At 37.7% G+C, this 16,585-nt stretch overlaps 2 protein-coding genes across 3 annotated transcripts; one reads left to right on the plus strand and one right to left on the minus strand.

Annotated features, from left to right (window-relative positions):
- Window positions 1–147: 147 nt before the first annotated feature.
- LOC135614716 (fanconi-associated nuclease 1 homolog) lies at window positions 148–12,169 on the plus strand. 2 transcript variants are annotated; one of them, XM_065112373.1, is made up of 15 exons: window positions 151–472; window positions 571–754; window positions 1,775–2,292; window positions 2,362–2,466; window positions 3,321–3,585; window positions 3,679–3,741; window positions 5,013–5,087; window positions 5,169–5,290; window positions 7,570–7,640; window positions 7,719–7,806; window positions 7,924–8,064; window positions 8,138–8,364; window positions 10,360–10,633; window positions 10,746–10,979; window positions 11,432–12,169. In XM_065112373.1, the coding sequence occupies exons 1-15, from the start codon at window positions 293–295 to the stop codon at window positions 11,879–11,881; spliced, it is 2,997 nt and encodes a 998-aa protein (XP_064968445.1). In that variant the 5' UTR covers window positions 151–292; the 3' UTR covers window positions 11,882–12,169. The 2 variants fall into 2 exon arrangements, with proteins under 2 accessions (XP_064968444.1, XP_064968445.1); XM_065112372.1 differs by having other exon boundaries at window positions 148–472; window positions 3,321–3,741.
- A 258-nt stretch (window positions 12,170–12,427) lies between these two features.
- LOC103987596 (uncharacterized) lies at window positions 12,428–16,272 on the minus strand. Its single transcript, XM_009405940.3, has 3 exons — window positions 16,105–16,272; window positions 12,739–12,852; window positions 12,428–12,637 (listed from the first exon to the last, which is right to left on the minus strand). The coding sequence occupies exons 1-3, from the start codon at window positions 16,232–16,234 to the stop codon at window positions 12,591–12,593; spliced, it is 291 nt and encodes a 96-aa protein (XP_009404215.2). The 5' UTR covers window positions 16,235–16,272; the 3' UTR covers window positions 12,428–12,590.
- Between the last annotated feature and the right edge of the window lie 313 nt (window positions 16,273–16,585).

Genomic DNA, 16,585 nt, shown 5'->3' on the forward strand with positions numbered 1-16,585 from the left:
ATAATAGCTACTTAAATTATGTTACCAAGTTCTTTTATTGTATCAGTAGTGTTCTTCTCACTACAAAAAAAGAATCAGTCGCGGCCAGAGGCAGGATGGATAACCAACCGAGTGGAATAAATAGATTAAGTAAATAAAGCTGAAAATTGAGAACAGCGAATGACTTTGTTTCGGTTTCTGCTTTTATGCGACTCCCGCGAGGTACTAAATTAATAGCCGATTAAAAAGGCCTCGAAGAAGGCCCCGCGCGCAGGGAAGGCGGGAGAACGATGCCCCATTTCTTCTATATATAATGAACCGCTCATATCCGACCACATCTCCGATTTCCATCGCAGTCCGCAGAAGCGAGGGTTTAGGGCGTCCCATCGGTGGATTTGCCATGCACCTCCACGGATGGGAGTCTCTCAAGCGACTCATCGGCAAGCGGCGCCGACCCCGCTCCCCTCACCTTGCGCGGCTCCTCTCTCCGCCGGTCAGGCCCTCCCTCCCGTCTTATCTGTCCTCATTTCTTGCTGCTTTCGTCTGTCGTGTTAGCGTTTGAAAGTGGGATCTGGTTGTCTGTTCTTTCAGAATCCCACTAGCGATTCGAGGGGGGATGTCGCCAGCGACGCCGACACGCAGCCCTCCTCCTTGTCCGCGGAGGAACCGGCAACGACCATGGAAGGGCACGGAGTTTATGACATGGATTGGGTTTCTTGTCCCGTTTGTGATAGATCGATTCGCGGGAATAATCACAATGTGAACTCCCATATCGGTAGGTTGACTTCTTCGTGTTTGGTAGCGTGCTCCCTTAATGGTGAGGTTCAACCCGTTTGTCTTCACGAAACCTGGCTATTCAGCTGAAAAATAAAGCAAATCTTGTTCTGCAAGCAAATCCGTCGTGGTATTTGATTGCAACCTTTTATGTGGTTTATTAAATCACAAGTGTTGGAATCTGCATGCTTAGACCTGTCCACTGTATATCAGTTAAAAGCTCTAAATACTAGCGACGTTTGGACCTAGAAGATTATACCAGTCTTGAATCTTGATGTTAGTATTTAGTTGCGCCAATTTTATAAATTATAGGTACTAAACTTTCACTAAAATATATGCCTTTGGAAGAAAGTGGTGAAGCCTAAATATGGTTGGGACTTACGGTATGATTTTGTTATTGTTGCTGGTTAAGCCTAAATATGTTGTCAAAAGGTGAAGGAAGTGCTTATTATAGTTGGAGCTTTTTTATATTTATGATAAAATTAGGACATGGAATCATTTAAAAGAACTTACAATCTTGTTTGCCACTGAAGGGGAACATCACTTCATAAATGGAGCAACCATAATTGCTTACCGATTGACTATTACAGGTCAACTCAGTTAATTTAGTGATATATAGTTAAATTTGTTCCTTCAAAGAAACAAGAAATTGATGACAAAAAATGATCGTATAGTCGATGATGCTATTTATTACGCAGCTTATTACTCTTGGCTTTGACGATTTCTTTGCCTTGTTGCATCAGTGAATACTATTGGTTTCCAGGGCTTTGAGGCTTATTACTCCAGTGTTTGTTCCCTTTTATGCCTAATTGTGTCCAAGGTTGTTATTAATTTAGAGGACACGAATTTCAAGATAAAAACCTTTATATATGCTAAAACAACATATTTCAAGATTATATTTGTCATTGTATCTGATGTTATGTGCTATATCATAACTGATTATTCTATTCATCTTGGGCTTGTGAGTTGTTGCTAGTCGAATATCCTTTAGATTCTTATTGATCTAACTTCTGGCTTGCAGATACATGTCTAATAGCAGGCACAAAGAGGAAATTGACCCAATGCACTCTTCTTCAATTTCAGTTCTTCAAAAGAAGTAAAATGGAATCAAGTCAGGATGGTGTAAAACGTGAGACAGAAGATACTGTAAATGATGTGTTTAGTAGTAAAAATGATTCTAGTAATGCTCTTTTATTACCTGGAGATTCACACGGAAGTAGAAATGGAAACACACGGGGATTGTCCTCGGATCATTCTCCAAGCAATATAGAAACTTTTACAGAGATTGTTCCTCCTGAGACCACTGTACTTGATAATACTATTAGTCATGAGATAATGGTACCATGTGGCACCTATATGTTTCCTCAGATGAACATGGATAAGTTGGATGCATGTGGAACTAAAGGTGATGACTCTGTGTTCATATTTGAGACTTACATTGTTGGCCGCAGATTTCATGAGAGTATTGAGTTGCAACAAGGTGCAAGAGTTTCTGTGGCAAGAGAACCTGAAAATGTTAAGGACAGGAATGCTATCAAGGTCTCTATTAGCTGGACTTGATTTTCAGCAAGTTTCTTCTTCCAACCATGGATTGATTTCTTTTAATAGGTGCTTTATGCGGATTCTGGTCGTGCGGAGATGCTTGGATATTTGCCTCGGGAATTGTCAAAGCATCTGTCTCCTCTAATTGATTGTCGTTACATAGAATGTGAGGTAAGCTTATACAATGAGTAGTGTTTTGATTATACTTCACAAGCAAATGCATCAATCAGTCCATAGCACATAGATTGATAACCAGTATCTTCCATGGGTAGCTAGTGGCCTGGCTAAAACAAATGAATCTGCCAGGATTATTTTTAGTCATGGGCTTAGTGCTGGAGTCTAGATTATATTTTCCCAATACCAGCTTTTCGTGTATGCTTTTCAAGGTCTGTAAATATGTATGCATTACTGATGATAAACTGAACCTAGAATGTTTTTTACAATTTGGAACTGAGTTTGATTTTTGCGTTAAAGATGGAGGTACATGTTTATGTACAATGGTCATCTGACATTTGCATTTCAGATCGGAACAATTTGACAATTACTTGAACATATATTTTCTTTGTCAGTGTTTGGGTTTTGACATTTGCTAGGACCATCCAATGATATCATTCATTGTGCCTCAGCACTAAAGTGTTGAAGTTTGTTGCATGTATCTTTCTGGTTGTCAATCTACTTTGCTAATGTTACCTTTCCATTTATCAATAACTTCTCTGATATATAATTGATGCATTGTAAAGCTCTGTAAAAGCTGATACCTGATAGATATATTGGCATCAGTGTCCAGTAAGATATTTGTTAAGGTCAGAGGGTATACAACTTTTTTTATGTTCTAATGTCTTCCAAATTTTGAATATCTAGTCAATTCTTCTGTGTTGTCGGCATTTCTTATAATTTTTGACATGTTTCTTTAATTTAATAAATTTGTTAAATTAAAGAAACAAATTTTATGCTTACATGCACATTTTCTCCCTAATTTCTACTTAAGATGATCTTAATGCATAGCTAATTGTAACTTTTTCTAGGGGTTCGTTGATTCTCTTCCTGAACTTCGCCATGATGATGTCCCTATTCAGCTGGTGTGTCAAAAATCTGTAGCCTGTGATGAAAAGAAATCTGCCCATCTTGATTTTTCTGAATCCCTATGGGAAAAATTTCTCCTTGCTACTGAAAATATCAAGTTGCAATCACCTAAAATGACAAAGTACCAAAAGAATTTTTCTTTGATGATTGAAGAGGTTATGAGCCATCATTCTCACCTGTTTACTGTCGAAGAAAAAATGTTCACAGGTACCTTTGTGTGTTTTTTATTTCTGTATGTTCAATCAATACTTTATTTTATTTGCAGTAAGAACCAGGTGTTATCTGCTTTTCTTGATGCAGGATCTTTTAACTCACTATCTGATGAGGGTCAAAGGCTTTTTATACGTCTATACACTCGAAAAGGTTCTTATGACCTGGATTTTAAACTTTTACTAGCCATTGACTGCATGTCTTGAGCCATCCAAGATATCTAATTGACTTGCTATGCAACAAAAAAATAGAGCATAGTTGGCATCCTTTTTTATTTATGTTGTATGGTGGATTTACATCTGTAACTCCCTGCAAAAGTTGGAAATAATGGATTTAACCCTTGAAAAGTTAAAACTCAGCATATATCCCTTGAAAAGTGAGAAACAATACTGTTTCCTGTGACATCGCCCTAGGATTGAGTTTTCCATAATTATCTCTGGCAAGTGACGTTGATGTTGATTTTACTCTTTTTGAGCGACAACATTGAGTTTCAAGTCTGAAGGGATAAATCTGGTACCAAGCAGTGTTACAAGGGGCATGTGATTGTGCGATATTGTAGTTATTGTGTCACGAGCCTTAATATTTTCCTTCTCTGATACTGTATCTGTATTTAATTGCTTATGCCTCTCTTGAATCGGTAGAATGTGTTATAATTTTGTTGCTTGGTTGGGAAGTTCTTGGGCTTTTTAGCTCATAAATTCTTTAGAGAAATTGGAATGGGAGGTGCCAGAGCAGAAATGATTCTGTGTGGTGAGAATATATGATTAGTTTGCTGCTCCCTTTGATCAATATATGTAGCAGACAATATCCCTGTTGCTAGGGAGAAAATGCAAAAAAATAGAAAAAATGGTACTGGGATTTTGGCATTGTTTCAGCTAAGTTGGATTTTAATGGTTTGGTCAAGGCATGACTTGGTATGCTCAGGTTTCACATGTTCTGGACTTGAGCTATATTATATCCAGATTCAGCAGGGCCACTGATACCTGCAAACACCAACTGACATATAGCTTTGATATGCTTGTAATCATTAGCTAGCATTCTGTATTTCCTTGAGGTTGTTTTAGCTGGCATTTTACATGTACATCTTGATTCTCTATGCTGTCTATGATTCAACTGTCACGCTTGAAAAAAACTTAACTTTCCAAATTTTAGAGCTTTTTCTATTGGTTCTATTGGCTACACAGTGTTAGTGTTTTGTAATTTGTTATCCACGATGGAATCTTGGCTTTTTCCCCTCAGAGAACTACATTTGTGGAGGCATGATCATGGACCTTTCATATGCTATTCCTCTTTGTACTTGCGTTGGGTTTTAAGAAGTAGATGGTAACAATAATGGACACTTTCCCCGCAGAATTTATAGAATAGGATCTAATTCTGTATGTTACAACTTTATGCAATTTACTAACAATTTCGAGTTTGCTCAGGTCCATGGTTTCGGGTGAGCAACATTTCCTACCCTGAGATACAAGATCCACAAAAAGCAGTTGAGGAGCTGCAGTGTAGATTTGTGCCCTTTCTAGTCAATGTTTATAATAAAAAAAATTCCCTCAGTATCTAACGACAATATTTACTGTATAAAGTGGCAGGCTACATCTACTCATTTCACTCTAGTGAGGATCCATTCATATATGATATGAAAGAGGTTATCGATTTGCTTAATGTTTCTGAAATGCGAAAGGTCATAAATTTGGAACTTCCCAAGGTTTGTACTATCATTCTTTCAGATACTCATCTCTTTTCGTCTAGCCCCAGTTGTTCTTCTATGTAGTTGCTTCAGTTGTAGCTTTTATTAGTATGTTACATGCTCATCCTAATACTAATATCTTTAACTTATGAATTCAAGTAATATGCCTTATATGTGTATGGTCCATCCAACTTGTTTTTTCGACCCCTTTTGTACTTAAGTAATTTAAGACCTGCTCTTGATTGGGTGATTTTGGTTATCAAGCTCACATAGAGTATGCATGCTTTATGTACTTGAGATACAGCGTTAAGCAGCTCTTGGCCAAGGTCATCTTTCTTTTTGCACTTTTATTTATATTTTAGATGTTGTGTCTTATCTGGAGCATGTTTGGATGGTTTGTCCTAATTATGGATGTTGACTGTAGTTTGTGCTCCTACATTGATACATGGACTTCTGGTGACTACATATTAAGAGCTCATATGTGGACAGATACGGGTCCAATATATATGCTGGTCTACATTAATTTTCTTTTTTCTCTCACTTTATTTTGAAAGTCATCTTAGTTCATGGCAGGATGAATTTGTTTATTACTTCCTTTAAGTAAGATATTTGAGTCCTGCTTGTGTTGTTCACACAGTTATATATTATGTTTACATAGAATATTTAAATACATCTCAGAAGCATGAAGCTTAAACTACATATATCGTTGATTTTAACATTTTTAGGGGCCTTTCATGAAATAAAATATATTATTGATTTGGTGCTAAACAAATCAGTCCGACTTATATAACTAGAACACTTGAAAATTATTGCACAACTGAGGCACAATGCTCAATCTAATTATAATTGAATGATAATTAGAAGACCATTTTCTCTTTGAAGGCTTCTATTTTTACTATGTGATGTGATCTTGAAAAATCAGCAGCCACAAAATTCTATACCAGTATAATTAAGTTACATAAAAGGATCTTTTTGAAATATATATTCCAAATGAGTATAATTGCAGTTCTAGAAACTGTATTTTCATGTCCATCCATCTAATGTGTGAGATCCTAATTCTTAGAGACATTTATTTATTTATACGTAATTTCTATTAGTTGTATGTATGGTGGTTTTTGTGTATGTGTTTGTACATATTTTAAGATACATGGATACATATATTTATGCCCATATATGCATTGACAACACAATATGCATATTTATGTTGCATGAGCCTTATAGGAGGTAGTCATATAATTGCTATATGTGGCTATGTAGACCGCATTTTGGAACTCAGACTATGTTGACCGCATATATTCCATATAATGACATCTTTTTTTCCAATCCCATATGGTCGTAGCAAGAACCTCACATGCTTGTATGCTTACATGGTTCACCTTATCGGTCCATACTGATGTATCGATCGACTGTCGGTACGGTATGTACCAAACCATACCGATGTACTAATATATGGTGTGATGGAGTGTACCAACAAATCGATATGTACCACCCATACTGAGTGGTATGCCTCGGTATGATGAACCTTACTTATACCTACCATATAAAGATCAAATATTGAGCACATGAAAAACGTAATGATCCTTGTACTGGATCTTAAAATACATGTTCTGATATGAACACAATCAGGCTTAGCACCAGCAAATCACAAGTGGTTAAAAGTTTTTGTGCTAAAGGAACTTAATTGAAAGTACAAGGTAAAAGCATGATTAATGTGTGTTCAGTTAGACAATGTTTGGACTATTGAGCAGTTAAGGCTTAGCTTGCTATAAGCAAGCTAGACTCGATGAGAAGACGGATTGATAACAGCACTTGGAGGCCAAATTTGAGATATTATAATTGCAGAACTTAAATTTGTTTAAAACAAGGGGAAATTTGTTTAAAATGATCTGAAGGAGTCCTTGAAGGACTTAGTAGTGTTCTACTAATGTTAATAAGATGGATATGCTAAGCAGAAAATGTTGATTGATTTAGGGAATCAAATTTTAGTTGTATTATGGACCATTATTTATCAGTCCGACCGAGGATTGGTTTCAAACAGTATAGGCCAGAATCGGTAAAAGAAAAATAATTATCTTTTTTCCAGTAATACCAGGTGGTATATTGATAACATAGCAGTCTGATCGGTTTAGCGAAGCTGGTCTTGGACCAACATATAAACCCTCTTATTTTAAAGCTTATATTTGCATTTTGTTTCTTTATGAGGTGACAAATGCGTTTTGGACTTCTTTTTTAATGTATTCATTACTAATTTTCTTTCATCTTGTTGATTGGATTTCTTTTTTCGGTTGAATATTCAGAAGAGAATCAACTGCGCTCGCCGACATGAGCTTATAAATATCCTCTTTTCTGCTTATGCAAATGGAGCATGGTACAGTAATTTCATTTTTGTGCCTTTTTAAAGTTTCTCAATATTGTTGGTTGTTGTTTAACTATTGATTTACAACAGTCCACTGCTACCAAAGATGGTTCTTGGACAAGTGGGAACCTGCATAAGAATTTCTTCCTCTTCTGATATTCTATTCTGGCGTATTCAGGTTACTTACCTCACCTTTTCTTATAATAAGATTCTCAAGCTTTGGATATTACCAGAAACCTTTAGTTTGATGTCAGTTATTTATAAAATTTATAGTTTTCTTATCTTTTTTGTACAGAGGCTCTTTTTCCTTAATGGTGAGCAGGATCTTTCAGCATTTCTTTTAATTGACCTTGGAATGATCAAGTTTCCAGATTATGTCTGCAACATTTCTCACCGAATTTTTCAAGATCGAACTGACCTTCTTGAATATGAAGAGGTGCCATATTTAACCTTTGATATACATACTCACAACCGGCTAGTGTACTTACTCTGTCCAAACATCCCAACAGGCCATTGAAGTGGCACAGATAATGGATGAATCTCTAGAAGAAAGTAAGATGGAAATGGTGATAAGATGCATTGATATATCTGATATTCAAATGTGTACAAGTTTCAGGGGAAAATCTCAGTCCTCTACCTCTGGCTCTCCACCACAATTCTTTTCTACTTTTTCAGCATCATTTGTTTATTCAAAAGTGCTCTCACTTGGAGTTTCTTTTTTTGAGCGTGAACATAGGTACCGTTATTCTCTAACTACTATGCATTTCTTTAAACTTCACAATAATATGAAATGTTGAGTGGTACATTTTTGGTGGAGTGCAATGTTGAGTGCTGATCTCACTCTTTTTGGATGTCATGTTTTTCCAATCAATGATCAGACGACAAGCCAATCAGAATTTTCTGTTACCTCAACGACCCTTGGGAATTACATTGATGACTTTTCCTTAAAAAGGACTTATGAAATCTTCTCACAATAACTGATCGTCGATGTCTTTGCTCCTATTCAGTTCAATCTGCTATTTTATTTTATTAAATGAAGGTTTTCTTAAGGTTCCGCATTAAGGTGAAATCACGAAAACAATCTCTGTCAGAAAGCGCAAGGCTGCACAGGTAACCCTCAAACCTTGGATTAACAGGAGCCTGACGCATTTGGCATCAAACTATAGTTAGCTGGCATATTCACTAGTTCTTATGGTGTTGATAAAATAGAATTTCCTCAAATCCTCTAAATAGTGATTCTTTTGTAGAAAAGCCAGAAGGTGCCAAGCTTATAAATTGTCTTACCAAGTGCCAAGCATAACATAAGAGAGCTAGATCCAAGTTTCATATCACTATAAATAGCTACTGATGGTTTCCTATTGTCAACTTTCCATTGTATGGAATAATGCAGAAATATAATTCGAACCTTAATCTCATCCTGATTCTGTAGTAAGCAAGTGCCTTACCTGGATCAAACAAGTCTTGCTCATTAATTTAGAACATTCTTTTGGAAATGGAAACAGAAATGAAGTTTGAAGCTATCATGGCTTAATTTTTGTTGATTTTATCTCTCATATTGTGACTAAATCATTTCCAGCATCATCCCTAGTTTTCTTATGTCAGTGGCTATTTTATAGTGTTCCTATTTTTGCTTGGTGTTGTATTCATATTCTTTTCTTCACCAATCTTTTAATGAAGTAATGAGATGATCTCTTGTTCAAGTGAAGTTTTTGGCCTTTGCTATTGTCATCAATTAGCAAGTCTGGTTATTGTAGTCCACAGGTAAGAACCTTCCTGTGAGCTGAATTTTTATTTCACCCTTGCAATGTTGCTTTTGAGATTCCTATTAGCTTATTGAACTCTACAGCTCCTGCATTTCCCTTGAATATGCTGTATTTGGACCTTCTGATGTTCAGCTGGTACCATGTGAAAAATCTCCAAGACCCAAAGTTCAATCCAAAAACACATATATCAATCTTCTGAGGAAAATAGAATAGTATCTAGTTTTACTTCTTTTTTAGCTGTGGATCTGAGTTTAGGCACATTGGAGGATCTCTGAGGCTTTCAAATAGAATTGTGTTGATTCCCAGAAGTTTATAACTGTGAAGTCCATATCTAGATTTAATTAGAAAAGCAATGTGCTGCTCATCATCATATTTTTCAGCAAATCATGAATCCCTGGGTATATAGGTTCTGAAGTCAGAGCGCCACTTCCAAGTTATCTGAAAGCCTTTTAAATTCCACTTATTCTAATTGAGTTGCAGAAAGTAGAAGATGAAGTGTTACATGAGTCACCTCTCTGTCTGCAAATTTGATGAGTTGTGCTCCTGAAGACAGAAAATCCTAAAATCATGATTGTGTATAGTTGCTTCTGTTTTGTTTATAATATTATTGATGTTGCTAAATCTCACATCAGGTCTGTGAAGCATCTCATATTTTTCTCTCCTCTGTTGGGTAATAAGAACTGCAATTCTTTGAGCTTTCCTCCCACATAATCTTGGAACACCATTTAATCATGTCATTTAAGCCTTAGGTGTACATGAAAGTACCTCATGTTCATTCTACTAAGCATGGAAAGAATCTATGTTACTGAGGAAGAAGTTCACTTGAGAGGCAGTTAAGGAATGTTTTTGACTTTTTTCTACAAAACTAACCAAATGTATGATTGGGTTTTTCCAGTATTTTTGACTGGTTATTATATTGGAAGAATTCGGCAAGATTTAGTGATTGATATACATGTTTAATTTTCCAGGTATGAAGATGCAATAAGGCTTCTTAAGGGACTCCTTAGGAGAATCATTCATGACAGCAGGAGAGGATACTGGATGTTGAGGCTTTCTGTTGATTTGGAGCATATGAATCGTCTCAATGAGAGTCTTTCTGTAGCTGAAGAAGGTATATTGGATCCCTGCGTTCGTGCTGGTTCTAGAATCGCATTGCAAAGACGGGTTCTCCGTTTGGGCAAGCCACCACGCCGATGGAGGATACCTGATTATGCAGATTCTGTTAAGCGAAAGATCAAAGAGGTGAGTGATCTGAGCATCAGACAAGTAAAAATTTATAAAAAAACTTTCCAAAAGCTAGCTTAGCATACACACTAGGATTCATTTTAGCTGTAATTGCGTGCTTTGTTCTTAGGTTTGTATCAGAGGGAGACCTTTGACCAGTGAGACAGCAACAAAGAACTCATACTATGGCTATGATGGTGAGCTGTGTGGAGTCGAGCAGCTAGCACTGCAATTCTATGCGGAGGAAGGGGGTGGATGGAGTGGTGTCCACTCTGAAAGTGGCATTTGGATGACTATCTTTGGCCTTCTTATGTGGGATGTTATATTCTTCAACGTGCCTGATGTTTTTATGTCAAGATTTCAGGTTCTTTATCTGATAATCTAGAGGCTTCGCATGCAACACTTTGAGTAGCTCTTCTGACATCGTTAATCACTAGAGCCACATTTGTTTGATACATGTTCGTTGCTATTAGAATACTTCAATCTGCACGCAGCATCAGTTTGTTTAGTTTTTTTGACCTGGAACCCACTACCACCTTTAATATCTCTAGTTATTACATATAATTGCATTCTATGAATTTGAGAATCACTGTCATCCCTGTGGATAGCACATGAGCTTTCTTGTAGACTGCTGTTAGTTTTATCATGTGATAATGTATTAGCCATTTAGAACTTGCCCTTATTATCTGTGCTGACTATTGAATCATCTTGACGACTTGTCCAATTAAATCCTTGTTGCACATTTATATGCAAAGTTGAAACCAGCCCAACTTGCTTCACCACTAACTGATGGTATGTATCTCTTGGTGTCTACAGATTGCTCCGTTAGACTTTGATACAGATGACTTTTATGTGACGAGGGAGAGTCTTATAGAATCTCAGCTGCAGAAGATAAACGGTGGCATGGCTGAGGAGATTCTGATCTCCTCATGGGAGTCTCATGTGGGAATCGCTTGCCGGGGTGTCAACTGGGAGCGGCATTCACTTTCTGATCTACGAGCTGCTGTCGCATGCATTGGAGGCAGCCCTTTGGCTTCTCTGTGCCGGCATCTAGCAACAGATTACCGGAGCTGGTCCAGTGGCATGCCGGATTTGTTGTTGTGGCGTTTCCACGGAGACAAGGGTGAGGGTGAAGCAAAGCTGGTGGAAGTAAAAGGTCCAACAGATCGGCTTTCAGAGCAACAGCGAGCATGGCTGCTGACCCTTATGGACTGCGGCTTCGACACTGAAGTTTGCAAGGTAAGACCCACCCTGAAATGCCAATAGCATCATCGTGTTTCGTCCTTGGTGTAGGTTTAGCTAATTCAATTTATATCGAGGAATTCTTGTGTACAACATTAGCATGTGACGGTGAGAAAGGAACAAAGTTATGAGTGAGAAAGGAAGAAAAAAAAGTTGTCCCTCCCAGATCAATAGCTAAATTCTCCACTATTTTGTATACAATTCCAACGGTGGTAAGCTTGGAATGACCATCTGCCTCACCAATCCTTTTCTAGATGTAACAGGGCTAGGAGATTCCGTGACCAGCAAGAAATGTTGTTTCAAGGAAACTCAGCTATGTGTGGTACTCTCTCCCTCTCTCTCTCCATAGTCCGAGTATATGATGATGATACCTTCTCTATTTGTTTATTGCTTTCGGAACGCTAGAGGAAAACTGCAGGAAAGAGACTACAAGCAGCACTTGAACTGAATACCAAAATATACCGGGCAGCCTTTGACCATCACGTTCAAAAAGATATCATGACATGGTGCAGGAAATAAACTGCGGCCCTCAAATTAGTTGGTGCTTCCAAACATCCAAAAGCACAATCATGAAAAATAGCAATCTATCGTGCTAAACCATATCCGTTCAGTGGGATCATAGAACTACAATTTTTTGAATTTTCTCGGCCATTTAAACAAGAGAAACATAGATCGAGTCACATGGTCTGATAAAAAAAACAACACAGACAAAAGTGAGACTGCAAGGTAACTGTCAACCACCATCAGCAAGAGTCCTTTTTGAAGTGCTGATGTATAGAACTGCAATCAAGAGCACGAAAATATGTCCAAGTCATAATAAGCACGGGGCAGAGAAAAAGGAGGAAAAAGGTCTAATGTGTCATAAAATCATTGGCGTTTACCATTATTTCCTCTGATGAAAGCATCCCCATACTTGTTTTTCAGCTGACCATTGACATACTCCTCTGTTTGCTCCATTGCAATATTCATATATCCATCCAGACACGCTAGAATACCTACAAAACCAGGTGCTTCGGGAGTATATGAGAACCCATGAACCAACCACATGCAACTTTGAAATGTCATGCCTTGCAAAGAAGAAAAACTTATTATGGTTTAATCATAACCAACTAAACGATCAAGTTTTTTATATGATTGTTTCTGTTTCATGCTTTATATCGAACTCATTGATATAGTGAGTTCGTATGAGAACCTAGTATAAGACTTTCGAACATTGTCACTCTCTCAGTGTTTTTAAAAGCGTTAGACACCAAGATCCCAAAATGCTCTCGAGACACTCTGGAATATTAAATTTTTTAAAAATATATATTACGATCGATAAATCTGATCATAAAAATAAAAATGATGATATGGTTTCCGATGGAGACCTATGTTAAACATGTCTCTAACTCGTGCTAATCAGCTCTAACGAGTGGATTAATATGATACTAATAGTTCTAACAAATGCTAAATAGTTCTAAAGAAGGAACTGATAAGAATTGTAACCGACGGCTACAAAGGAAGGTGGGGAAAGGAGAGGGTGACAATGACGGACGAAGGCGACGTTGGACAAAGCTATGGATATATTAGTTGGTTCGATTGAACCAACTTGCTTATTCAATCAAACTAGGCTCGAACCCCGATCGAACTTCACTCGGGCACTTACCTAAGCCTAGGCATCCAACGCCTAGGCCCAAGCGAGCGCCCGAGTGGTGCTTCATCAAAATGCCTCACCTCGCCTCGCGTCGCCTCACCCGAGCGCTTTTTAAAAACAATGGTCTCTCCTTCCACAAAATAATGAAATTCATAAAGACTGGAAAATGCATCATATACGACCATGGGATAAAGCTCCACAAAAGTAAAACTTTGGCAAACAACCAACACAAACTAATTGGAAAATGAAATAAACTTGGATTGTATCACATGCTTTATTTTGAGTAATGCTATACTGCTAAAACAACTTGTGATTATTGATTTACTTGTTAACTCCTAAATTAACAAAGATGAAACCAATATATACTTGAATGATCAAAACTCAAAAATCAACTAAGTTCAACTTATTAAGATCTATATGAACACCAAGGTCCACCACATCATCATCAACATCAACAAACCATGTAAACAACACTTTGTATGACATTGCATTTTTAACTTTCCAATCATCACACTATCATCTGAGATCGTTTTTAATTTTTTTTATGAAATTTCCTCTAGCAAACCCTTAATTGTTATTCACTTAAGATATAGTTTGAATTGTCATATTAAATTAATTAATTATGAAACCATGGAAAGAAGGGTGGAGAGGGAAGAGAAGAGGAAGGAAGAGGGGGGGCAGCAATGAAGAGGAGCACAGAGCGGAGAAAGGGAGGAGAAAACAGCTACGATAATGATTGCTGATGGAAAAAAGTGGTGAAGAGAAGAGAGAGAAGAATGCGATGGATGCAACCACATAAAAAGCAAAGAAGAGGAGGGAAAATAAGAGGTGAGAGAGGGCAGGACACAAGAGGAAAGTGGGAGAGAAGAGGTCAGTTGAAAACTCTAGAACAAGATAGAAAGCAGAATGACATGCAGATGTATCTGACGTAAAGAGATGTGGGTGGTGGTAGAACTGGGATGTCAAGTGCCTGAACTGAGCCACTCACAGAGGTGATCCAAATCTTGAACAAGCCTCGCCTTGTCCAAGATCCATCAAAGCGCTCAAGCCTTGCCTCACCTTGACCTCTTAACATCATGTTAAGAACTCCTCAATTTGTAGGCGAGAAGATATAAACGGAAGTCTTATTTTAAGGGGAACTTTAAAAAGTCTCGAGGCAATAACCTTGAACACTCAGATGTTCACGATTCAGATGAAGACCACCCAATAAAATCCAAGGTTCCAAAACCTCTATGAAATGCAACTATTTACCTAGGTTACAAATGCAAAATGATGACGTTGTATAATCCTCTTTTCACTACAATAACAGTGTTTCCAAGTAGAATCTGTATTATTTCAATCCACCAGTAAAATCTCGGTTTCATCAAAGACTTTTTGAACTTCATGATCATAGAATTGCAAAGGATCAATGATCAGAGATTACAATCTTCTCATTTCTTTGTAGTTTCTATTATTGAGTAGGCACTAGTATATATACTGAGTGAATGAATAATTAAAGCTGAAAGCTAGACTCGAGGTTTTGCAGGCTCAGATATCTATTATGATGAATAATGGTAATCAATGAACTGAGACAGGAACATGCAAGGAAAGAAATTTTAGGACAGACCAACTATAAAAGTCGATTTAATAGGTAACAACTCTTCCAAAAAATTAAATAAAACTCAAGCAGGGCCAGATATATTTCAAATCATTTTGTTCTGGCTTACAATCTGCTTATTGGAAAACCAAGAAAAAATCCATCTCATACCTTGAACAACAGAGACGATAAAACCTAAGAGGACATGGCCAAACTTTCTAAAGCGCAGGACCTTCTAATAGAACCTGTGTAGAGGCACAGAATCTCCAGCATCCAAATATCCTCGAGAAACTCATTCAAATAAGTAATCAACCACGACCACTCCTAATCAAAGTATAAATCAAAGATCACAAAATGTGCTATATCATCAGGATAAATAAGTGCGCAATCCTTCCATATAGTGACCCAAAATCAAGGAAAAAAAGTCACTACAAATAGGAGAAACTAAGTCCCTAAATGTAAGTTCAACCTAAAAGTTCGACTAATATAAACAATTATGGCAATCCAACGGATGCGGGTTGCATTGAGAACAAATCTATTTCTTAGACTATCACGGGTGATTCTTACAGATGCTGATCGCCAGTGTCTATCATCACTCTACTTCTTCTATCGTATGTCGCTTTCCATTCAGTTCGCTTCCCCAAGGAAGAGAAGCCACACAAACCCTGAAGCGTTCTCAGATCAAGACCACAAAGGTCGTTCTTAGGATCAGGACAGATCTATTTCATAGACTATCACAGGTAATTCTTACAAATGCTGATCGCCATCGAACAGCCCATCACTCTCGTTTAATTCTCCTGTTCTATGTGGTTTTCCATTCATTTCACTTCAACGACGAGAAGCCACACGAACTATGACGAATTCTCAGGCCAAGACTACAAAGGTATAACCCGAGATTGTCTAGAACAAAGGTTATACCGAATCCACAGAAGTAGAACTAAAATATGATACGATTGGGTAGAGATGTAAGCCCAACACGCAAGCAAAAAACAAAATCAACGAATCGAAGCCTCGAGTACAAGATCAGAGAGGACGGACCTCGGTAATCGACCCCCGAGTTGAGCTTGACGACGACGGGACGGCCTCGGATTGACTTGAGAAAGTCCGACGGCGTCTTCGCCGACCCGCTCCCTCCGCCGCCGACCTTCTCTCCGCCGCCAGTGCTCATAGAGGCTCCCCTTCTCTTTGCCCTTTCTTTTGGTGAGAAGGGTTTACGCTCGGAGCGATATATCTTTACCAAATGGCAATGTTCCATTTTAACCCCTCTTCAAACTATATATTCGATAAAAGGATTGTTTATGTTCGGGTAAAGGACGAGTGTCGAAAAAGGTAAACTTATAGGTATGTTTTCGCAAATAAATGCATCCTCGATCAATCAGTGATTTGTTTCTTTTTTGCCCCTTTACATATTATATTTAAGAAAAAGGACGTTGTGGTTGAGCGTTACAACCACTTGGAAGAAAAGGGGTTGGCTGTCCAAATATAAGTCCAAATAGGTAATTCTCCAAACATCCAATAA

Source organism: Musa acuminata, chromosome BXJ2-6 (genome assembly GCF_036884655.1).
Source record: "Musa acuminata AAA Group cultivar baxijiao chromosome BXJ2-6, Cavendish_Baxijiao_AAA, whole genome shotgun sequence".
NCBI classification, from domain to species: Eukaryota; Viridiplantae; Streptophyta; class Magnoliopsida; order Zingiberales; family Musaceae; genus Musa; species Musa acuminata.

Excerpts from the sequence above, each read along its gene's own strand:
- LOC135614716 (XM_065112372.1), top strand. The coding sequence starts at position 293 with ATGAACCGCTCATATCCGACCACATCTCCGATTTCCATCGCAGTCCGC. Across the intron at positions 2,293-2,361 it reads AGGACAGGAATGCTATCAAG|GTGCTTTATGCGGATTCTGG; the intron begins GTCTCTATTAGC and ends TTCTTTTAATAG. Across the intron at positions 8,365-10,359 it reads TTTTTTGAGCGTGAACATAG|GTATGAAGATGCAATAAGGC; the intron begins GTACCGTTATTC and ends TTAATTTTCCAG.
- LOC103987596 (XM_009405940.3), bottom strand. The coding sequence starts at position 16,234 with ATGAGCACTGGCGGCGGAGAGAAGGTCGGCGGCGGAGGGAGCGGGTCG. Across the intron at positions 12,853-16,104 it reads CTCGGGGGTCGATTACCGAG|GTATTCTAGCGTGTCTGGAT; the intron begins GTCCGTCCTCTC and ends CTGGTTTTGTAG. Across the intron at positions 12,638-12,738 it reads TTTCATCAGAGGAAATAATG|TTCTATACATCAGCACTTCA; the intron begins GTAAACGCCAAT and ends TCTTGATTGCAG.